At 42.6% G+C, this 25,518-nt stretch overlaps 1 protein-coding gene across 1 annotated transcript in view; it reads right to left on the reverse strand.

Moving 5' to 3' along the window:
* LOC147422727 (uncharacterized) overlaps positions 1-11,550 on the reverse strand; it is a 36,373-nt gene extending 24,823 nt beyond the window's left edge. Inside the window, exons 1-2 of the mRNA XM_086502909.1 lie at positions 11,112-11,550; positions 10,865-10,997 (exon numbers count right to left, since the gene is read on the reverse strand). Of these exons, the coding sequence (XP_086359035.1) occupies positions 10,865-10,997; positions 11,112-11,152 (174 nt within the window). The 5' untranslated portion in view covers positions 11,153-11,550. The remainder of the gene's footprint in view (positions 1-10,864; positions 10,998-11,111) is intronic.
* Between the last annotated feature and the right edge of the window lie 13,968 nt (positions 11,551-25,518).

Raw genomic sequence — 25,518 nt, forward strand, 5'->3', positions numbered from 1 at the left:
ATACTTTCTAGGACAACGCCTAATGTCGGGCATCCTCTAGCATTGACGATGATGGTGATGATTTCAGTCTTTAGTTTTAGTCTTTAGTCTTTCACTTTACTTCATTTTTTTTTGTACCCAGACATTGGATTAAATCCACAAGGATTATATCATTTTGGTCTCATAGGCCATTTTGGCCTTTTTAAGACATTTATATAACATTTCATTTCTCTCTCTCAATTCAATTGTTTTGAAGTGGTAAAAGTCTGTTTCAGTCTAAACTCTATTCTTTTCAGTTGGCAGTCGGTGCCCTCTTGTTAGAGTGCTATCAGAGCTTCAAGCATGTGCTTTTTTGAAAGCATACGGGTCCGTTGAAGAGCAGACAGAGAAAGATGGCGCTTCTAGATTCTACATAAATTTTTTCCTCCATATCAAGGGCTCTGATACGGAATGAGAATACTGGATAATCCTCAAAATGACACTCGAATTTTTGGACTAACTTGATTGAGTTTTGCAGATCTAATTGTGGACGATTACTCTTCTTTCAAGAGAGGGTATGTCACAAACTGCTGACATGTCAACCACTGAAGAAGAAGGGGGTTAGGACTCTAGAATCCTAACCCTAACCAACTTACTGACGGCGACCGAGGGGCCTAAAAACTTAACTTGAAGACTAAGAGGTTAGGATTAAAAATCCTAACCCTAACAAATCTAACAGAGGACCAGATTTCATAGATACTCGGAACGGGAAACGGGGAACGGCAACATACATGAAATGCCATTCCCTGTTTCGGATACTCACGTTTGAAACACGGAACGAGGATTCAGAATGGGAAATTGGGATGGGAACGGGGACCTGAAAATGGCCATTCCCTGTTATGCCAGATTTGCATAGAGAATGCTGATGTGCAACCAACCCGCAATTTGCAAAGATGATGATGTTGCACTGTACGAACCCCCGCATTTTATGGGCCAGCCTAAAGGGCGCCAGTTTTTTGACCACTTTCTCTTGGGAGAGTTTTCTTTTCATGTGAGATGCTTTCAAGGACCAAGGGCCTTTAAATATGTGTACAGGGTCACTCTCTGGCAATCTACTTATAGAGAAGCAGAGCAGTGCCCCCACAACCTATAACCAGTTAAAACAATATAAAGAAATACCGAAAGGGGTGCCAAGGTTTGGGGCTAGTGCAGTCTGCGAGTCTCTCTCTCTCTCTCTCTCTCTCTCTCTCTCTCTCTCTCTCTCTCTCTCTCTCTCTCTCTCTCACACACACACAAGTCTGTTCCAATCTGTTTTTTTCAGTTGGCACGCGGTGCCCTCCCGTTACATGACCAACCTAGAATCATTGCAAATAAGTAAAATAAATACCTAAAAGCCATAAATAAATAATGGTCATTGGGACCACATTGGACATTCACTTGAAATGCATAAACTTTAACAGAAAGTTCTCCAAATCAGCCACAAACAACACCAAATCAACCAAGATATGAAAAACATCCGCAACCAACCATACACTCCCTCTTTGTTGCAAAAAATGAACAACGTAAAACTTGTACAAATCGCCGATCCAACCGAAGAGCACGCCATGGCTCTAATACCATGTCAAAGGTGCAGCGGAAATGGTGAATTACATTTCTTGCCTCATGCCAGCCTACTCGGTGGGCACATACATGGCTTGTTCAACTGGAAAAGGTATGTCTAAGTCAAATATGACCGGAAACAGCCACAAAAAAACCCCACTCTATAATCTACTATTGGAAGATACTGGAGCCACCATCGGACAAAAGATGAAATTCTAACAATTTTTAGGCCTAGAAGACCGCAAGTGACCATATTCCTCGTGCAAGAGCCTAGACCTTGAATTCCGAATCCTCATGAGGGAACAATGTGAGAAAGAAAAGCAGCCCTTGTATTCCGTGCACTTGCTTCTAGTTTTATGAGAGAAAACAGTCGAATTGTGTGGCCTTAAACCTCAAGGAGCATCTAAATTGACTTTTCCTTTCAATTTGCACAAAAGTAGAAATGTAGGCACACACGCATAACCTAGTAATGCATTTGACCTGGGAACTGCACCTACACGTTGCATATATCGTCGATGGATTGAACAGGCCGGTTTCATGGTTCCATCGACGGGACTAAATCACTTTTTCCCATAGAAGTGAGCCTTGGTCAGATTGGGCTTGAAGACATAGGGGATCATAGACCAGACACAGGGAATTGTAATTATGGCTGACAGACCAGATGATGTGACTGAAGAGGTTTCCTCCTCACAGGGTCAACAGACACATGAAGTGGGTGAGTCCTCAAGACCACCACAGACGGATGATGATATATTTAGGACCCAGTTGGCTACTGCTGTGGCTATGTTCACACAAGTAATGCAGAACCCGAGGTTTTTAGCCTTTCTGCAACCTTCTGTTCCGTCTCAGCAAGTTGGGTCACTGGATCATATTCAAAAGCCTCTTAAGGCTCGAGCACAGGTGATTCATACTGCACAGTCAATGGAAACACTTGTACACTTGACGAAGAACATGCAGTCTCCACAACATGTGCCTAAGGTGCAAGAACAGGTGGCTGAGATGCCAGTCTTTCAAGTTGTACCAGTTCAGCCCGCCACCTTTCAACAGCCTATAGCTGGTTCTAATGGACAGGGAAGCAACCTACAGGCTATGCAACAGGTCTTTCCACCACCTTCAATACACCCTGGCTATTTTGGAGGTGGATCGGTATTCCAGAGCATGGCTGGTCATGCACCTGGAAATCACTTTTACACGCCAGGAACAGTGTTCGGGGGTGCTCAAACAATGATGCCTAACCCCATGTATGGTGTCACGGGCATGCTACCAGGTTTTCAAAGCACTCAGGGCCAATTTGGGATGCCACAAGCAAATTTTGGTATGGCTGGAATTACAAATCAGCAGCCAAATATGGCGTTTCCAGGTCAATTTAATTGCGGCCAGGGAACACAAATGAACCCTAACAGTGTTCCCATGTTTCAGTCACTTCCATATGACAATTTGACGCCGCTGGAGAGGCCAACTCCGTACAAAGAAGGTGGCAAGGATGTGTCATTCACGACGTTTACAGGGTTTGATGACAGGAAGAAGGCTCTCTCATTCCTCCAGCAGTTTGACAAGGCCTATGCAGGGGGAAACTTTACAGAGGCTTCAAAGGTCCGTAAGGCAGCCACTTTCTTGACAAGGAATGCGGGACAATGGTGGACAACTTTATTGCTTCAAGGGCAAGCTCCGTCCACATGGATTTACTTCAAGCAGATTTTTGCAGCAGCATGGTTATCTGATGACTTTGAAGCAGATGTCATGACAGAATGGCACCAGCTTAATGCTGCCACTTGCAAGAATCTGGATGATTACAATCGGAAGTTTTGGAAAGCTCTACTTCCAGTAACTTCCTATAGGTTTGTGTCATTGACAGAACAGATTGAAAAATACTATTGTGGCCTACCCAAAGGATTGAGAAAATACTGCACGAAGACCAAAGTCACTACTTTGACGCAGCTCATCGAGGTAGCAAACACTGGCAATGGTTTGCTCAAGGGAGAAGATTGTGAATTGAATACTGGCGTCAAGGCAGGATCAGGCAAGAAAAATTTAGCCAAGAAGCATGTTCCCAATGAGGCTCCTAAAGGGACTCGAACACAGGGAAAGATAAAGCTACGACTGAATCAGAAAAGGGACCAACAAAGAAATGGAAAAGACGTTTTCCTCGCAAGTCTGAAGAGCAAAAGAAGGTCCTGAGGACAGAGAACAAATGCTTTATTTGTGAGCAGCCTGGCCACATTGCTTACAATTGTCCTACAAAGAAAAGGCCAGTTGATTCTGATGACAAGGAAGACAAGAAAGGAAAAAAGCCCATGGCTGGTCTAGTGTCAGATATGGTGGGCGACAAGCCAAATTCAGATGCAAGTGAGCTTTGCAGAGCATGGGGAAAGGTCAGGGATCAAACAGTGCTTATCTTCTTTGATCCAGGTGCCAAAGCCAACTTCATTTCCCCAGAATTGGCTTCAAAGTTGGGAATCAGACCTGAAGAGATGGGGTATACAGCAGAGGCACGTTTGGCATGTCCTAGCCATACAGAGGCTGTGACACCCATCATTGGAAAATTGCGCCTACATATCCAGTCCTATGTAGATGCTGAAGAATTTTACATCATGCCACTGGACGGATGTGATGTGTTGTTAGGTATTCCTTGGTTGTTTCGTGTACAGGGAATCATGGATGCCTACAACAAAAAGATCACTGTACAGAGCAGGGGAAAGACTCACATTCTGGATGTAAAGCTTAAAGGGGAGTCTATTCCCACTGTATCAGCTTCTGCTATTACTTCTGTAATGAAAAAGCATCTTTCTGCGTACTTGGTTTTTACACGTGAAGTGTCAGATTGTGATGAATCAAATTTATCTCTGCTAGATAAAGAAAGGTCAATGTTTTTACAACAGTATAGTGACTGTTTTTCCGATTCATTACCGTCTCAATTACCGCCATAGAGACCCGAGGACCATGCGATAGATTTGGTGCCAGGGAGTAGTCCACCAAATAAGCCTCCGTACAGGGTTAGTGCGGCTCAGCAGAAAGAGATAATGGACCAAGTACAGGAGCTGTTAGAAAAGGGGCTGATTCAGCCCAGTTCATCTCCATTCTGTTCTCCAGTGTTGTTGGTGCAGAAAAAGGATGGCTCATGGCGTATGTGCATAGACTACCGTGCACTGAACAAGAATACCATCAAGAATAGGTTCCCTATACCTAGAATTGATGATATTATGGACAAATTAGAAGGAGCAACTATGTTTAGCAGGATAGATCTAAAGAGTGGGTACCATCAGATCATCATTAGATCAGAGGATGTGCACAAGACTGCTTTTAGAACGACGTTTGGCCTTTACGAATTTTTAGTGATGCCCTTTGGTCTCACAAATGCTCCTGCTACGTTCAATAGGATGATGGACAGAATTTTCCGTCCACACCAGCAGTTTGTTGGTACATTCTTTGATGACATGATAGTCTACTCAAAGAATGAAGAGGAGCATAGGCATCACTTGGCCATTGTGTTCAAAGAGCTACGCAGTCATAGGTTGCTCATCAATGCAAAGAAAAGTGAGTTTTTTCTGGAAGAGATTCACTTTCTGGGACACATTGTCTCAAAGGATGGTGTCAGAATGGATCCTGCAACAGTTGAAGCGATCAAGTCATGGCCAAATTTGAAGACGGTGCATGATGTCCGAAGCTTTTTGGGACTATGCTCCTATTACAAAAGGTTTATCCGAAATTTCGCTGAGATTGCTTCACCTTTACATGCTCTTCAAAAGAAGGCAGTCACCTTTAGATGGACACAAAAAGAGATTTCAGCTTTTAATCTCTTAAAGGAAAAGATGACTTCAGATCCAGTCATTGTGTTGCCAGATCTTAGGAAGTCATTTGTGGTCCAGTGTGATGCCTGCGGTAGTAGCATTGGTGCAGTGCTAATGCAAGATGGCAGGGTAGTAGCCTATGAGAGCAGAATTTTGCAAGGGCCAGAGATGACTATGCAGGTCTATGAGAAAGAGTTATTGGCTGTGATTCATGCGCTCTTAAGTTGGAAACACTACCTGCTAGGTGCAGATTTTGTTGTCCAAACGGACCATCAGACCTTGCGGTACTTCTTGACACAGACAAAGTTATCTGAGAAGCATATGCGATGGGCAAATATCTTGTCCATGTTCCATTTTCAGATTGTACATGTGGAAGGCAAGAAGAACGTTGTGGTTGATGCCTTGTCAAGGAAGCCACAAATTTCAGCTGTGTCGATTCCTTATCATCATGAACTTGATGATATGAGAGAACAGTATGCAAATGATGAAGATTTTGCAAGGGTCTTCGAGCAGCTAATGGATGGACAACGTCATGAACACTATCTTCTTAAAGACGGGTTCATGATGATGCATGGCAGATTGTGTGTCACAAAGCCATTGCGACACAAAGTTATGGAAGAGAGTCATGTCCCACCGTATGCAGGGCATCATGGCATCGATGCTACAGTTAAAGCGGTTGAGACATTCTTCTACTGGCCTACATTAAGAAGAGATGTGGATGCCTTTGTGCGGGAATGCCTAATTTGCCAGAAGGTCAAGTTTGACAGGCAAAAGGCACCAGGGTTATTGCAACCACTACCTATTCCAGATAAACCATGGGAAAGTATTGCTATGGATTTTATCTTTGATCTTCCGAGAACGCAGACAGGAAACGATGGTATTTGGACCATTATTTGTAGATTCAGCAAACAGGCTCATTTCATTCCTGTCAGGAAGAAGATAAAGCCAGATCAGATGGCACGCTTGTTTATGAGCAATATTTTCAAGTATCATGGCATGCCACAGTCGATTGTTAGCGACCGTGATCCACGCATGACAAGTTTGTTCTGGAGAGGCTTGTTTGAGAATATGGGCACCACGCTCAAATTCTCTTCGTCATTTCATCCTCAAACAGATGGGCAGTTAGAAGAGGCAAATTCTACTGTCCTAGATCTGCTGAAGTGCTATGTGTCAGAGCATAAAGGAAAGTGGGAGCAGTATTTGCCATTGGTGGAGTATGCATACAATAATACAGTGCATTCATCAACTGGCAAGGCACCTTTTGAGATAGTTGAAGGTGGCAAGAAAGTTCCTCCCATACTGCATACAAAGGACAAGATATTTGAAGCAGATAAGTATGTTCAAGACATGGATGAAATGTACAAGAAGGTCAAAGTGGCCTTAGAAAAGACTCAGGCAAAGCAAAAGAAAGCAGCTGATCGTCACCGTCGTGAAGTGGTATATTCACTTGGTGATTGGGTGCTTTTACGCTTTGAAAAGGCAAGGTTAAATGAGATGAAGGGCAAGGAAAGACTGTTTCCAAAGCTCAGCATGCGTTACTATGGGCCTTTTCAAGTATGCGACATAATCAGTGATGTTGCATATAGACTGAAATTGCCTGACAATTGGAAGATTCACAATGCGTTTCATGTGAGTCTTCTCAGACCCTATGTGGGTGATGTGCCAGAAGATATGTCAGTTGAAGATCAGCCGGAAGTCGAGAAACTTGACGAGATCTTGGTCCCTCAACAGATTTTGGCACACAAAGAAAGGAAAGTGAAAGGCAAGGTTGCTAGGCGTTACTTAGTAAAGTTCAGAAATTATCCACCAATGGATGCTAAGTGGATGGAAGAAGGTGAACTTGCAGAGTCACCAACTGTGTTATCAATTTACCTTGAAGCCTTCGGTTTGCAACCTACCTTGACCCCATGAGTTTCAGAGCTACATGGATTGTCAGTGTGACAATGGCTTTTGAAACAAATGATGTACATGGTATTTAAAGTGAGCTCAAATGAAATACCTATTACATGAATGTTAAGAGCTGTACAGATTGTCAGTTTGGCAATTGCTCTTATGGAATGTCCAAAAGTTTAGTTAGTGCTATAGAAGTGAGTATTTCTTGTCAGTTTGTCAAGGATACAGTAATTGCTTCTATTAAAGAGTACATGTGTAACTGCATTCTTAAATTGTCGGTTTGGGTATGCTTGAAAGTGTTACGGGATCCAACGTGTACTATAAGACAGTGGCAAAATGTGCAGCTACCATTTTGTCATTGGAAAGTTAGTGACTCAAAGCAATGGCAGAGTACGAAGATACCACTATGTCATTGGGACAGGGTTCACACGCAGGCAATGCATGAGTCGACGAGGTGTTGAATACACCAAGGTTGACAATAAGCATGTATGTGTCGTATATGTGTCGTATATGTGTCGATAGGTGTTGAATACATCAGTGTTGACAGTAAGCATGTACGATAGATGCAAACGAGGACATTTGAGATTTCAAGAGGGGGGTATGTCACCAGCGTGTGACTACTATCTATCCTTTTTGTTGATTTCTTTCTTATTATCTATTTACTTTCACTTTTTGGAAACACCCCTCGAGAAATCTAACTGCCCTACATTGCATAGCTAGTGTGGAACTGTCCAGAGGGAGTCCAGGCCTAAGGGCAAGAGAGCACTAAGGTTGGACAAGGACTATGGTTAGCCAAGTGGGGTCATTGACTAGCCAAAGTGGAATCCTTTGCTACAGAGGCTACATTTCAGTTCTGGATGTGGCCGCAGTGTACAAAGAGGGTCGGATGACCTAGAAAGATACAATGGCAGCATCTCCTAAAATTTAGGGAACTGCTATTTTGGGACCTGAAAATGTCTTCGCATCATTACATGCAGTTTGACATGGGGATCATTTTGTTACTCTGTGGCCAAGTCAACAGAGGCTGCACGTGAGATATTTTTAGACCCGAGGGTCTAAAGCGGGAAAATGCACAAATGAGTGACACTTGGCACTCTGAGGCCAGTTTACTACTTATAGAGAAGGCAAAAACGTGATTTATAGCTGGGAGGCTCATTTTGCAAGTCTCTGTCACAGGTTAAGAGCTATGGAGTGCTTGCTTTCCCTCTTATGCACAGTGCGGTGCCAGGAGTGATGCCCTGCACGCTACGCACTGCCCTCTCTCTCCCCTTTGGCAGTATGTTATGCCCCTCTAGTGGGCTCTTCATTTGACAAATGTACAGTTGTGTGGGTTCATGCGCGATTGCCGAGGCAAGAGCCTCTTGCACAGGTACTGGATTAGCTAGCGACTAATCCCCCCGCAGGTACAGGTGAATTCGGAGAGGTTTCACGCCAGAAATCTCGTCCGATTCAAAGGGCAAGTAGCCCTACAGGTGCGGGAGCTCGAGGACTTGCTACGGATGCGACCGGCACGCGAAACGGAGCCCGAAACAGTGAATTACAGCCTGCTGTGTATTTTTGCAGGTTTAGGATTTTGGCCCTAAACGGACCCTAATACCCCCAGGAGGTTCAGGGACGCAAGGGGACCGCTGTACAGGCGATCTGGCGCATTTTCGGGGCTGAAAACAGAGAATTCAGCGTTCTGCAGATTCTCGCCAGGTCTTGCAAAGTGCCCGTATGCGTCGGGAAAGGTCACTCAATGCGTGGGAATACTGACTGTGAAGGGTCCTAGTACAGTCATGCTGCCGAAATCAAGCCGGAACAGTGGAAATTCAGCCGAGTTTGTGCGGGGCAGCTTGTAGGGATCCACAACGTTTATTCCCTCTGTTGAACAATAAAGAAATACCGAAAGGGGCGCCTAAGTTAGGGGCCAATCTGGTGTCGGTCTACTCATACAGGTGCAATCTAGCAGCCTGTATCCCTTTCCCCCGTGTTATGTCTTGAAAGTACAGGTAAAATAGACGACTAATAATGGGTGAAAGCTAAATCAAGGTTTGAAGTAAAGTCTACCGCCCTTTTTGGATTGAACAGGCCGGTTTCACCTACATGTGGTGTTGCCATATGCCCACCAAATTGTAACAACACCAGTCAAATGCATTTACAAACCATTTATGCAAGAGAGTGCCGGATGAGCCTATAGACATACTCGACTAAATTCCATATTTCAAATTTGGGTCAAAAATACCCTCTGTAGACCAAGCTGCAAGCAAGACAAATTCTTGTCTCTTGGTCGTGACATTGTTTTGAGTGGTCTCAAGTCCAGTTCACCAAAAGGTGTCTTAAGACCTAAGGGCCACCAAGACAAAACATTTAGGCCTTTGTTGCCTTCTTCTTTCCCACATGATCTCCTTTGCTACACCTTCGCCCAGAATCGCAAGCCAAAGACATTCTTGAGATTTGCTCCAATTAACTCTAACGAGATGGATACAAGTGATAGTCCCACGGCTCTCATATACTTCCCATAAAAAAGTTGCCTGACCCAACCCAGTTAACTTAATAAGTCAAATAGATAAAATGACTAGCGTAATAAAAACGGGGCACATCCGCATGCGATGCGTAATTCATCCTCTCAATAAATTTACCAAAACACAATAAATTTTCCATAACAGATATCTGTACATGGGCCGCCACCCTAACATCGTGATTAAGAGGGGTAGCAGCTGCACTAGAGAGGAGGTGGTGTGCGCGTTGCTGCAATCGCTTCTGCGTACTCCCACCAAATTAGATCTAAAAACGACACCCATAAGTGGTTTAGTGGTTTTTAGACGAAGGCTGGGCTCAGACGAGCCCTGCCGCAGACTTACATATCTCACTACCTCCACTCCCTATGTTCACACAGGCCGGTGGCACTGCTCTATAATTTAACAGCGCAAAAGGTAGATCAATCCAAGAGCAAGCCCAAATTCATCTAAAACACCAAGACACCCCATGCAACATGCACACCATCTCCTCATCCATTAGTTCTTAGAGCACCAATCACTATGCTTGAAAAAGTTAGCTTGATAGGCACATACTCGCATAATTGAAGGATAGGGTGGCCAAAATTTAAATTATAGAAGACATGTCTAATTATATTGCACAGAGAAAAGAAACACACCAAACTCTCAAATTGGTAGAGAGAAGAAGAAGAAGAAGAGAGAGAGAGGTGGCATAACAACCACCGTAGAAGAGTATGATTTCATGGCAGGCCACCACATCTTACATGGACAAGGGGCGTTGAGCACTAATGAGAAAACTGATCGTAGTGACATTGAAGAAACTCAAAAATCTCATTCTATGAAAAATTCCTCCGAATCTGATCCGATCAAAGTAAACACGTTATGGCCAAAACACTGAAATCTCCAGTGGATGAGGGAATGCTACCTGCATCCTCTAAAGTGCAGGAACCTCGTTGAATCAGCTTCCATGAAAAGATTATCTATTTCATGATTCCTATCTGGTTTGATCTGCCTGATTCGTTCCTATCCTAATGTTGCAAAATTGACATGTGTACGTGTGTGTGTGTGTGTGTGTGTGTGTGTGTGTGTGTGTGTGTGTGTGTGTGTGTGTGTGTGTGTGAGAGAGAGAGAGAGAGAGAGAGAGAGTACCCGTGCGGCCGCATTAGCATCTTGGCCTCTCTCGAGCAGTTTGGCAACATCAGCTCGCGATTGTTTGGCAATGATGGATCGCTTCTTTCTAAGAATTCCAATACGTTTCTGAGTGACCTCAAGCAACGACACACTGATAACACAGCACGCCAATATGAGAATAGAAACCAATCTCTCTCTGTCACTCTCGGAAAGAGCGGGAAAGGGGGGGGGGGGGGGGGGGGGGGGGGGGGGGGGGGGGGATTACCATTTGGAAGCATCAAAGCTCTTCTTTCCAAAAGGGCTCATTTGAAGTGCCCCTTCTGCCAATGCAGCAGGAGCCCGATAATACTCTTGTCAGAAAGATGAGCTGAGCTCTTGGAACTAATGAGTACGTGCTTCACAAGCGAGAAGCAGCAGGGAAAGAGAGTGGGGTTCTTTTCACTTGAGAAAACAAAGGGGAAAAAACCTGACTACGAGGACAATAAGGGCGGCTATGGAGGAAGGAGCAGAGAAGGACAAATTCCGATCAAGGTATATACGCGTCGGCCCCGTCCTCAGATTTTGACTCTTCAAGGACGAGTCCTCCTCACAAGCGGACGCTCATCAGCAACTGGTTGCGTGGATTGACCGGATGGGAAAAGCGCATCAGCTTTTTGCTTTTCCGCTTATCCGCGATGCGCCCGTCACTGTGTGTGTGTGTGTGTGTGTGTGTGTGTGTGTGTGTGAGAGAGAGAGAGAGAGAGAGAGAGAGAGAGATTCAGAGAATGTGCGTGTGCGCTAGCGTAAGTGAGGGCTATTTGCCGCGCTCCAAGCTGGGCCTGCAAAGGAAAAAGCCAACAAGACTGCGCCATGTGATATCTCTTCCACATAGGTACTACCTACGTGAAGATGAACCTGCTCGGTCCTGCCGTTCTAGTTGCTTTCCTGCCGTAATCTGTGGGCTCTCACTTTACACATGCTCTCTTCGAAGTTTACACGCATTTTTACTTAAGAGCCGGGTCTCACTCCCTCAACATTGGGCCACTTCAAATGGCATCAATGGGGCTCGTAGTTACAATATGACACACTCAAATCCGCTATATTCCAATGAATGCATGCAAACGTGATGGTTAGAGCACATGGCTTGCTACGAGCGTTGAGGAGGTGGAGTGTTCGAGAAAAATGTGTCTCAGCTGACGTTCGTGCCCCTTTGAACTTCAAAATTGCCAGTTCAAAGGGAGATTAAAAGGAAAAAATCTACTTAGATTTTGTGCAAAAAAAAGTGTTAAAATGGTTAAAATTATATTTAAGTCTCAAAAATTTCCTCTTGGAAAATCGATAAAAAGGAATTGTGTCAGGTTGCCAAAATGATTTTTCTCGAACACTCGATCGACGTGGGTTCGAGATGTGGGGTGGTAACCAACCAGAAGGAGCTTGCAAAATGTACCAACCAATGAGAAATCAACCCTTTCTTCTCGCTAAATGAGCATACTTACCCTTTTTTTATTTCAAGTAAGTAAGATCTTTGTGGATGTGAGACGACTTACTTTATGTTTATAATTATAAATAACCACTAAGCAGTCACCTCCTTCTAGAAGAGAGAGAGAGAGAGAGAGAGAGAGAGAGAGAAAGAGAGAGTATAATGGAATTGATATTTTGGTATTTACTGCGACTGACAAGTGGAAAAGGCTTGACCGAGCTAAGCCTATGCAAACGGATATATATTTTATGTGCACTTTATTATTCAAGTGTTCTTTATGAGCTTTGGCCATTTATGACCGGCCAGCCAGTTTATACTCATTTTTTAGCATCAAGAAATCTATAGGTAAATACGTGCAAGAGGGAAATGCTCACTCTTGCACGGGGGGAGATTGCACCCAGTGCTTCTATCTTTCTTCTCTCCTCTTCCCTCTTCTCTCGCTGTGCCGACATAGCACTCCACTCTAGGAGGTGTGTTTGCACATGCTCTCTCACGCGCTCTATCTCTCTGTTCTTTGTGCTCACAGTATTTGCCAGGTATGCATCTTTGTCGGTTTAATGGTTGTAGTCTGTTGTTTTTAGTGTTTTGCAAGGCTCTCTGCGCTCCCGTTTGTAGCAGTGGTATCAAAGCTAGTACAAACGCTCTTGGCAAAGCAAGAATCATAATGGCAAAGAGAGTTATGATGATCATACTACAAAAGTTAAGTCTCTTTCTAATATCATTAACAAGATGTTTTTCTTAATCTTCAATTCCTTTCTTCTTTCTGTTTTTGTTATAAGTGTGAATGTTATGGGACTCAACTAATGGACCCCCTTGATTAAGGGAAGTGACTAGTTCTTTTGAAGATTATTTTAGAATTTAATTATAAAAAGATTAAAAATACGAGGATTAAAGGAGCACATGTGGCAAATCTTACGCAAGTAGAATAGGTTTCATAATAAGTTTATTGTAAATAATAATAATATAGTATAAGTAGTAGATATCTACAGAGAGACCGTATCAAAATGAGAAAGGGGTGTTCTGGCGACGCTAGCGACTTAGCCCAGGAGGACATGACTTGCTCTGATACCAATTCTTGGAATTAGGGTTGCAGGGAAATGCACACAACTTGGAGAAGATGAAGGAAGCTCAAGGTAGACAACAGAGAGTATATTACTTAGTGTGCAATGGAAAGATAGATAGTCCTAGAGTGATGGGCATATATACAATGCACGGGGGAAAAACCTCCTAAAGAGGGAAAAATGCCCCGACAGTCCTAGTGTGTCGACACACATCACTACCACATGTATATGGTAACAATGCGTAAACCAGAATCTCTATTTGATGGATCCTTCTTCTTTTACTCAAGCTAATTAGACATTTACTTCGCCCTAATTTTGAATGACAGGGCTATACCTCGTGTGTTCTGCATTATCTAACTTTTAAGGCATTGTTTAGCGTAGTTTAGGTCATTTGTACAAGTTGCAGACTCCCATACTACCTACTACAAGTTTAAACAAGAAGCTTAAGTATGTGGCTTTGCAAGGAATTTTCTTGATGCACACAAAATCTCCATTCCCTTACATAATTTTATGTCTAGCTCGGAATACCTATCATAAATGGAAACTTCTAGAAAAGAGCAACTATGATCAAATTAATTTTACGTTGTTCATAATTTGTTGGAGCAATCAATTCCATTGTATACACTCAAATCAGATCTGGTTTCTACATTTTTTGTTTGTGACTCTACTTTATCTATGCTATTAAGTTAGAACTGCAGAGTTTTTCTTCTTGCTAAGTTGTCTCACATTTCAGTTTCAACAAGGCTATGGATAGCTTTTATTTGTGTTCCAGTATAAACTTTTTTTAACATTGCCATTGTCAAGTCAAGGTGCCAAGATTGTACGCTTTAAATGCACAATCAAACACTTCTATCGAATCAAATTCTGGATAGGCAAAATATTCTTTTATTTCATGTCCAATTATTAACACAAACTTAACACATTTTGGATTTGTTAACTATACTTTGGTGTAAGTTTTACAACTGCAGCTTTCTCTTACTTGTGCCTCTCTCCACATGCACACATTGGTATATATATATTTTCAAATGCAATATACCATCCAGGTACGTACATCCAATATCTCCTTGATTTCTTATTTCTCGAGCTATGAACCTAGCCATTTCTCATATGGAGGCTTAAACTCCGCACTAAATGGAGTTTTTACTGAGAATATTTGACATTAAGCTATGTAGATACTCCCACGAGCTACGATACTTCGCACTAATGAACAAACAATTTGTAAGTGATTTGGTATACTCCAAAGTGGTGTCAAATAGATAGTGAATTTTTTTCTCTTTTATGTCTTGTATTGTCCATTGGCCACATGCACACATATTTTCCGATTTAGGCAGTGTGTCAATGCTCATCGTGGTGTAGATTTGCTGATTTAGGCAACACCACTTGTCCATGCAGATTCACTGATTTAGGCAGCACATCTTATTGGTGTAGATTTGTCGATTAGGCAACACCGATCACAACATCATGCTGTAGTGGCTGGCCACCACTATCCTAAGTATGATTTTGTGGCACATATTTGGATTTGACATTGGATTTGGATTCGGTATATGATGATTTTTTGTCGTGCTAGTATTTATGGAATTGAACTTGAGATTGATGAGAATTGATTATTGAATAATGAGTGTGACCAGTGATATCTTGATTCAGCAGGGTATGACATATACTACTTATCCTAGTGGTATGGGACACTAGAATAGGCAGTATGTGGATGACGACAAGCATAAGCAATATTGTTTAGTTTCATAAATTTTTCTTTTACTATGCAATATTTTTGACACATCATACTACTCACCGTTTTTGACAAGTATGGTTTGCAGATTCTTATCATTGCAACTGAGGACAATTTCTTTCTAATGGAGAGATATGTAATGGAATTGATATTTAGGTATTTACTACAGTTGACAGGTGGAAAAGGCTTGACAGAGCTAGGCCTATGTGAACGGATATATATTTTATGTACATTTTATTATTTAAGTGTTCTATATGAGCTTTGGCCATTTATGACCGATCGGCCAGTTTGTACTCATTTTTTAGCATTCAAGAAATCTATAAGTAAATACGTGCAAGAGGGAAATGCTCACTCTTGCACGGTGAGAGATTGCACCCAGTGCTTTTGTCTTTCTTCTCTCTTCGTGCCGACGTAGTACTCCGCTCTAGGAGGTGCGTCTACATGTGCTCTCTCACTCTCCCATGTGCTCTATCTCTTTCACTTCGCGTACGACTTCTATTTTTGTTCATGGTATTTTCCAGGTATGCAGCTTTGTCGGTTTAATGATCGCACTATGTTGTTTTTAGTGTTTTGCAGGGCTCTTTGTGCTCCTATTTGTAGCGCGCGCACGCGTGCACACACACACACACACACACATAGAGTCAACACCAAAAATAGAAAAGAGCTAGAAGCTCTAATCAACAGAGGCAGAGCGAGAGAATCTACGAAGGCATCCTCAATTTTCTTTTTTTTGGTTGTGGCAGAGACATAATATATTGTAAAAAAAAGCTGTGTTACTTTAGTCAAGCCTTTGGCTATGTGAACTTGAGAGAAAGAAATTGACCAAAATACATTGACATGCAACACTTTGCACTTTGAAATCCTTAAAACATTGTGCTTTATTAGGACAAAACTTGTACAACTTTCAACACTACACTTTGAAATCCTTAAACATTGTGCTTTATTAAAACAAAACTTGTACAACTTTCAACACTACGAGGATATCACTTGCTTGAATATTTGCTCATCCTTGAATCCCTACCCTAACTTTGAATACCCTTGAACACTTAGGGTACTATGTTGAATCCCTTCTCTGACTTCTTCTCAAGCACTAAATGTTATTTTTCTTTGAGTTTTACTACTTAATTCTCCCCTTAATGCCTCTGCTTGGCTTCTTGGAAGAAGCATCTATTGATAATGTCGAATGTAAAAGTTTTCCTCCGCTTGAACCCCGCTCTATGTTTGCTTCACCCTTGATTTTCCTTCTCCAAGATTCCCTTGAGAATACTCTACACTTTTGTTGCTCTCCATGAATAAATTTCCATTGAGTATCTCTTCCTTCACTTCCCTACTTTGGTTACCCTACTTAATGTTCTTGCTCTAATACACACTAACACTAATTAATTTGATCTTCAATAAACAATACACACACTCTCCTTCTAGAGTGTGGTGTTTCCCCCATCTCTGTCTTCTCTTCTTCCTCCTTCCTGCACTTGCACTCTCACACGCACTCTCCTTCTACAGTGTGGTGTTTCCCCCATCTCCGTCTTCTCTTCTTTCTCCTTCTTCCACTTGCACTCTCGCATGCACTCATGCGCACACTGCCCCTCACAACTCGTATCAGATCCGGGTGGGATGATGATTCCCCAACCTCGTTTCCCTCCCCCCACACATTAGACGATTGAGGCAAGAAAGCTTGAAAAATGGCTTAACCTTAGCAAAAGGGGGTACCTTGGAGTTTTCAAATATGGAGTGTTTACAGGTTGTGTGAAAAATTAGTGGCTTGCAAAGCTTTGGAGTGACATGGGTAAATCAGGCAAGATCTACAACAAAGGTAGTGATGGATTTCAACAGAAAATTAACGTACATGAATTGCAAGGTGGAATTTCATATTTTCAATGGGTAGGCAACGCTGAAACTTCACAAAATTAAAGCAAGGGAGTATCACTCCAATAGCGTGGAAATGCAGCCGTTGACAATTGCACAACACATGTGAGGAAGCTTGAAGCATTGTGTGTGCACCACATTCACACATTAAGGAATTTTTGAGGGCTCTTTTTTTTATTTATATATATATATATATATATATATATATATATATATATATATATATAGAGAGAGAGAGAGAGAGAGAGAGAGAGAGAGAGAGAGAGAGTGCTCTAATCCAATGAGAGAAGGGCTTCCGTTATGGAATTTTCTTTTTGAAAATTGCTTTTGATTTTCTAAAATGATTTCTTTTGAGCCACAAGTTGATGTAACTTGGTTCTTTTACCTCGAGAAGGTCTTTGTCACTTATCCAAAAGTTCTTTTGAATATTCTCACAGCCTTCTTTCACCTCAAGAAGGTCTTTTTCACTGACCCAAAAGTTCTTTTGAATCTTCTCATGGCCTTCTTTTTCTTCCTATTTTCACTTCTCTCTTTGTCTCACCACCTCCTTCTCCCTCCTCTTCCTACTGTCCTCTCTTCACCTTCATCTATTGTGCATCCTATTCTCCTCAAGCAAAGCAATCCACCCGATCTAAATGCCCTAGCACATCCATTGAAAACATCACTACTTAGATCACATTAAACGAGCACAACCAGTGGATCCCAATATCCGTAACCAAGGGTAGTCAACTTATAATGCAACAAAGTAGGAGAAGAAAAGACTCACCCACAAATCCATTCTTGTCATGCAAAGGAAGAGTGAAAGACTTCAGACTTGTTGGAGAAAAGTAGACAGTGAAGAAGGTTTTAATGCACCATGTTTACATACAGAAGGAGCTTCACCTCCGTCCCAAGAGCTTAAATCTTGCTCTGCACAGAGCTAGCTATAAGTGGTTCATATTTACACACTAGATTATTTCCACTTTTCTTCAGCTTGTTGGTGGTTCTCTACTCCTAAGATTGTCATATTTTTTGTGTTTGTTTTGTGTTACTATCCTTATTACATACCTCTATCCTTCAAGCATAGAAGAATGGTAGTGATGGAGTGTGTCATAGATATTTCGGATTTATCGCATGGATCCATTGGTGAAGAGCTTTACAATGGGAGAACTCATGGGTCACTGATAGAATAAAGATTAAATTTTTTATGATCATTTTTATGTTTCACCAAAATCCATGAAGGATTGGGGTACTTCCTCCTCACTCCAAACCAAGTGAGGTAGGGCTTACACAATGAGGAGTGTTGACAACTGAACACGAGAAAGCTACACCATTTTTTGTATTGTTTAATTTGACGGACTCAATTGTAACTATTTTTCGAGACTCAATCGAGTTTCCAAACTGTAAATTATTACATATGCGGATCTGCGAAACCCATGGTAGAAAGTAGGAGGTAATTTTGATGAGGTAGTACCTCCAAAGCTGAGGTATATAAGCCAATTTTTGTAACCCTAAGAACAACTTTTGAATTAATTATCTTTTTGAGCTCAACTAAGCGTTCCGTGCACTACAAGAGGCTATTCATATTAGCGACGCTCACACAACGACGCTCAAAAAAAAAAATCCCGGCGTCGCTATGAGCGTCGCTATAAGCGTCGCAAATTTACTTGTAAATTTGCGACGCTCATAGCGACGCTTATAGCGACGCCGACTGGGCTAAAAAAATAACAGAGAGCGCCTAAAAACTCAGATCTCAGATCTGAGTTTTTCAGCGCCCTCAAGCAAGGAGCAGGTAACGCTCTCTCTCTCTCTCTCTCTCTCTCTCTCTTTCTTCTCCACACACACACACACACACACACACACACACACACACGAGGAGAGGAAGGAGAGCCAGGTATGCTTCTTCCCTCTCCTCACTCTCATGTTCCCTTCCCATCTTTCTCTGTCCCTCTCTCTCTCTCACACACACATTCATAGTGTTTTTGAGAGAGAGAGAGAGAGAGAGAGAGAGAGAGAGAGTACAAACATAAACAAAAACGCACACACACATACATAAACAAAGAATTCACACACACATTGAGAGAGGAAAAGAGAGAGAGAGCATGCATAAACAAAAAACGCACACATTGAGAGAGGAAAAGAGAGAGAGAACATGCATAAACAAAAAACGCACACATTGAGAGAGGAAAAGAGAGAGAAAACATGCATAAACAAAAAAACGCACACACATTGAGAGAGAAAAAGAGAGAAACTAATTTAACGTCGTAGGAAACTAATTAAAATTAAAAGACCTAAAGATCTAGCCGACGAGGAGTTGAACTCAAGACCTATTATTCAAGAGGGAAATGGCATAACCAATCTATCATACTTGGCATGGGTGATAGAAAGGTTATACCATTTATCTCTTTTTATTGGCACACACATCCACACACGCGCACACACACAAGAAGAAGAGAGTTATAACGTCGTATCGTAGGAAACTATCCTAAAAGACGTTAAAGATTAGGTTAGATGTAGACTTACGTTAAATTAGATTTAGGTTTATTTAAGTTAAATTAGATTAGATTTATGTTTATTTTTAAATAGATTTACGTTTATTTACGCTAGATTTAGATTTACGTTATATTAGATTAGATTTAGGTCTCCATAGACTGCGATGCCTGCATGAAGCGGGTGAAGAAAGCCCTCAATGGACTATAGGGTATTGCTGCCTTCACTCATGGTGGGCTCCGTCGATCCAAAAGAACTGGTGAAATGTCTTTAGAAGATAGGGAAGAAGGTGGATCTTCAGGGCGGCAAGAGTCACTACATCCCCGACACAATGACCATCTAGACAACCTCTAGTCATTCAACAGCAACTTCAAAGTTAGTAACAAGAGCAAGAACGGTCTAAAGGGCCAATTGTTGTCGTCAGATGTGGATGGAGATGAGGCAGCGTCACCGCCGGAAGTTAAATCTCACATCTTTAGCGATGAGAATGCCAACTCTTGCCGAGTTATGTGAAAAATTATGTGTTAAATCAGTTTTAAGGTTCTTATAATCCCTGTTAGTTTAGTTCTTTGTTTTTAATATAACATAATTTACGTTAGATTTAGATTTATGTTATATTAGATTAGACTTAGGTTTATTTAGGTTTACCCACACACACACACACACACACACACACACACACACACACACAAGAAGAAGAGAGTTTTAACGTCGTAGGAAACTATCCCAAAAGACGTTAAAGATTAGGTTAGATGTAGACTTACGTTAAATTAGATTTAGGTTTATTTTTAGTTAGATTTACGTTTATTTAGATTTACGCTTATTTACGTTAGATCGAGTCCACGCAAGAATTACTTATGGTTTAGGGTTTAGAGTTAGACGAACAGTGAAAAGATCTACTGTGAAAAGATGTTAAGATGCTGTGAAGTGCTACAACTAGAGAAGAGGCAAAGGGATTTTGTCCACTACATGCAGTATCATGTAGACGTGGGTCTGTAGATTTCTTGTACCCACAAATATAGGTATTGACCAATAAAGACGAGATTATAACCCGGTGGTTTTGATCTCCGTGCACCTCTAGACCGAGGTGTGCGGGGATTGGACATGACTAGAGAATGTGAGGTAAAGAGAGAGAGAGAGAGAGAGAGAGAGAGAGAGAGAGAGAGAGAGAGAGAGAGATAAGACAAAGAATGCCAATAGAATATTAAATTTGTTGTCCAGGTTATAAGATTTTTATCCTCATTATGAGTAGTGACGAGGATGTGGGACTGTCCAACCAAAACACCTATCTCTCAATGAGGGTCTTATGTCCTTGTAATCAATGCAAGCATGCTATGCGACGGACAAGACGTGTTTCTTTGCAGCACGTTCGCGAATTTGGAGAGTTCGATCCATCTATTATAGATCGAGTTGTTGCCAATTATAACTCGTCGGATTCTGACGCTGGCCAACAAGCAACAATCTTGCAACCCAATAGACGTGTTCGCAGGCGCTTTGGTCAAGCAGTATATGTGAGGCCACAAGATGTAGGCTCTGACAGCTCGGGGGATGATCATGCAGAGCACATTCCCAACGAGGCAATGTTTGAGCCCGAGATTGATGAAATGATCGAGACGATCATGGATTCAGAAAGGCTTATCTATGATGATATGAAAAGTGAAGCCGATACGCCATTGTATAATGGAGCACGTATGTCTAGATTGAAAGCACTCCTGGTTCTTCTCAACATGCAGGCAAAGTTTGGATGGAGTGACACTAGCGTCACAGCGCTTTTCAGGTGATCTATTACAATTACTTTACTTTAATAAAACTCTAAATGTATAATGATCTGATAGATTTTTACACGACTGTATCGTATTTTTATGTTGTGTAGATTGCTTAAAGAGCACATACTACCAGCTGACAATGTGATGCCAGATTCCCGAGATGAAGCAAGAAAGATTTTGCGAAACTTGGGGATGGATTACAATTCTATCCACGCTTGTCCTAATGACTGCATTCTTTTCAGAGGGGAATACATAGACATGGAGAAGTGTCCGAAATGTGATTCCGAAAGATATCGAGTAGATCTCCACGGGACAAAAATTCCACAAAAGGTTTTGCGACATTTTCCTCTGCTTCCTCGCATCAAGCATTTCTTCGAATGTAAGTCCATGGCCGCCCTAGCATCATGGCATGAGGAGAATAAATCTTCGGATGGTGTGCTACGAATTCCTGCAGATTGTGCAGCCTGGAAACATATAGATGGAACATGGTTGGATTTTGCCAGGGAAGCTCGAAATTTGCGCTTAGGCCTGGCTATGGATGGCATAAATCCATTTGGTCAAAGATCAACATCTTACAGTGTATGGCCCGTTGTCATCGTCAACTACAACATTCCCTCGTGGTTGACTACGAACAAGGGGCACCTATGGCTAAGCTTGATTGTGCCAGGGCGATATAAAGTGGGGAATATGGATGTGTATCTTCGTCCACTATTGGAAGAGCTACAACAATTGTGGATTGGCATAGAGGTGGTGGATATGAGCCGACACACAGGACGACGGAATGCTTTGATCAGAGGCATTCTAATGTGGACCATGCATGACTATCACGGGCTAACAGAATGCTCAGGTGATCTATTGACACTCCTCACTCAGACACTGTAAATCTTGTTTTTTCCCATAGTTGATCTATTATCATGTGTATACATGCAGGGCTTCAAACAAGCGGATACAGAGCATGTGTCACATGTGGACCTATACTGAATGCACGTAGGGCGCCCTCACTGAAGAAGCAAATCTACGAAGGTCATCAAGCGTATCTTCCAGAGAATCATGTGTTACGCGACGGCTTTTTGGGAAGAGAGCCACCAAGGATGTCTGCACAAGCATGGTTAGAGCAGAAGGAGATGTGCGATGACGGATTGCCTCCAAGGATGAAGAGACTATCTCTATGGTACGAGTTACCATACTGGCCCCGACTCATGATCAATCACTTGCTCGATCCAATGCACATATTCAAGAATGTGGGTAATCTACTATGGGACCATCTGACCGGCAAGAAAGATACTTTGGGAGCCAGAGTTGACCTTAGAAATGTGGATCGTATGGAGCAATATTGGCCGCAAATAGCGTCTGATGGATTGATAAAACTCCCTAAAGCACCATGGATTTTCACAGTAGCCCAAGAACACAAAGTAAAAGAGACCATTCGATCTTTGCGGACCCCCACTGGCGTAATGCACTCGCTCCGAACGTGTTTTACTAAAGAAGGAAAGCTTACCGGTTTGAAGTCACACGATTGGCATAAAATGTGTCAGGTACGTTCATAGTGGACTTTAATATCATTGCATAAAATGTGGACTTTAATATCATTGCTGCACATACTTTACAGTTTATTTTACCGGTTGCCATTGAGGGATGTTTGTCTCTCGACATCCGTAACACAATCTACAAACTTGCAAAGCTGGTGAAATGGATCTCACAAAAGGAGATCAACGTAGACTCCATACCATTCGCCAAACTAAATGCTGCAGAGCTTCTGTGCATGTTTGAGAAACATTTTCCTACTACCATGCTAACCATTCAGGTGCATCTTCTTGTTCACATAGTTGATGAGGTGGAAATAGCTGGCACAGTTCATTCCAGATGGATGTTCTTCTTAGAACGTTTCATGAAAACGCTTAAGGGATATGTGCGTCAAAAGGCACGTCCGGAGGGTAGCATGGCAGAAGGTTGGTTGGTATCAGAGTCCCTAGTGTACATTGGAGAGTGGATAGACGGATTTGATAAAGCATGGGACACGCTATGGCGAACCATAGATGATGAGCGCATATCTGGGATTGTCATGTGCAATCTCGGTGTTGAGAAGAAGATGACGGAAGATCTAGAGGCTAAAATCAACCAATTTTGCATGCTTCACAATCCAGTGATGCAAAAGTGGATTTCACAATATGAGGATGCAAAGCAAGAGCGACAAAGGGCACGAATCGAGTGGAGACGGGGAAGACGATCACCGATGCACTATCCGACGGTTCTGGAGAGCCTACCAACCTTCATGAGCTTAAGATGGTTGCACAACCAATTGAAAAGCGCACAACAATGCGGTGACGAAGTGACTGAGGAAGAGTGGGAGTACTCTCGGGGTTGCGCGACCAAGGTAAGTTTGCAATGTACGACTAGCTAGTGACTTTATTTCTAAACGTTTGAACGGCCACTCATAATCTTTGTTCGTTGTAGTATAAGTCATACACAGCAGCATGGTGTAAAGGTCGACATTTTAGGGTGGAACGAATCGACAAAAAGCGTTTTACTCAAGATTGTGGAATCATGGCAAAATTTGAACAGTCTAGTCGACGACGTTCCTCTGATGCAGATCCTGTGGTGGCGGAACTCACTTACTTCGGCACGCTGCAAGAGATTTTGAGGATCGATTACAGAGGATTTTGTGTCGACTTGTTCGACGTGCAATGGTGCAATGGTCGACTCTGCGTAGAGGAGAGTCTGGTTTTCTTGAGGTGGATTCTACTAAGAAATGGACTGACCTAAGAGACACTTTCGTACTACCCGAGCATTGTGAACAAGTAAGTATGTAAATAGTTAACATCCCTCTTTTACAAGTTATGTGCTTGAAAGCTCTCATGTAAGTTATGTGGCTCTGGCAGGTAATATTTCATCCTACAAAGTCTACATGAAACTGGTGTTACGTCATAGAGGTAGCCCCTCGTAGTGCAAGGACGTATGAAGGCTACCATGTGCCAATCACAACGGCATCAATGGAGGAGATCAGAGAAGATGCTCAATTAGAAGCCGCTGCGGTGGCGCCAGACGAGCATCAAGATGCTACTACTCTATATGGGGTGCATGCAGAGGAGCTACAAAATGAAACAGAGGATATGTGTTTAAACGGAGAGCTCTATATAGATATAGGAAGTTATGCTGAGTTATGCGAGGATGAGAGAGAGATCTCTTAAAGCCACAAATATTGTATTTGAACAATTTTGCTCCGTGTTGTAAAAGCTCTGGCTCTCTAAGTACCTTCCATGGTGTATAACGCTCTTTTCTACTCGCGCTCACATCTTTTGATTGAAAATTCTGATTTTTCGACTTGCCTCTTCTATCACTCAATTCATTGCGTCATTGTATTTATATGCGTCATTACGTCATTGTATTTAATGGTCTTTGCGTCATTGTCTACTCTATTCATTCAATATTAACTTTAAATATTCGTGTGTTTAATGAAGGTATGGATGATGAGGAGTTTCTTTCTTCTTTGTCACCGCAGCAGAGACAGTGGTACGTGGAGCGTCATCGCTCTGGCGCATCATCGCGCGTTCCTACTCCATCCGCATCTCCCTCTCTTTCGGAGCATTCGGCACGCTCCGAAGCTTCGGCGTCGATGAGACGAGCTTCACACTCGTCTAGACACCGGCGCTCTAGTGGTGGTGGTGGCGGTTGTTGTGGGGATTCTGCCACCGATGCCTCCACACCGCCTCGTGTTCGACGAGGCTCTTTACCCTCCCCTTCTTTGCCTGCCCCCACACCAGCCACATCATCGCCATCTACGCAAGGTTTTGCACGGCTGGCTGTTCCTAGCAGCTACACACCTCTACCTACTCCGCCAGGAGCCACCCCGCTCGACACTCCTCGCTTCGGGGCCCAGACGCCAGTGGAGACACCTGACGTCCGTACCCCCATCGACACGCCGCTAGAGACCCCTACCGGGACACCCAGGTTCACGCGTCACCGGCCAGAGGGCTTGCCTTACTCTGTCGACTTCAGCGGCGGCATCATCATGGATGATGACGGCAAGAAGGTGATCTCGCGCATGCGTGGTCTTTGCTCTCAGCTGTTTAGACACTACATACTAAACAAATGGAGTGAAGTAGGAAGTGATTTAAAAAACAGAGTCATCAGCATACTTCATGATGAGTTTTGCGTTCCAACACGAGATCAGTGCTTCAATGAAGACCTGATGAAGATTCGAATGCGCGAATACTGCAAACACAAGCGTTCCGAAGTGCAAAAAGCAATCAAGCATGGGTGGAACAGGCCAGATTGGCTGGCCAAAGAAGATTGGAAGAATGCGAAGAAAGCAGCGCGCAAGAATC

This window comes from Adiantum capillus-veneris, chromosome 27, assembly GCF_014529385.1.
Source record: "Adiantum capillus-veneris isolate H3 chromosome 27, ASM1452938v2, whole genome shotgun sequence".
NCBI lineage: Eukaryota > Viridiplantae > Streptophyta > Polypodiopsida > Polypodiales > Pteridaceae > Adiantum > Adiantum capillus-veneris.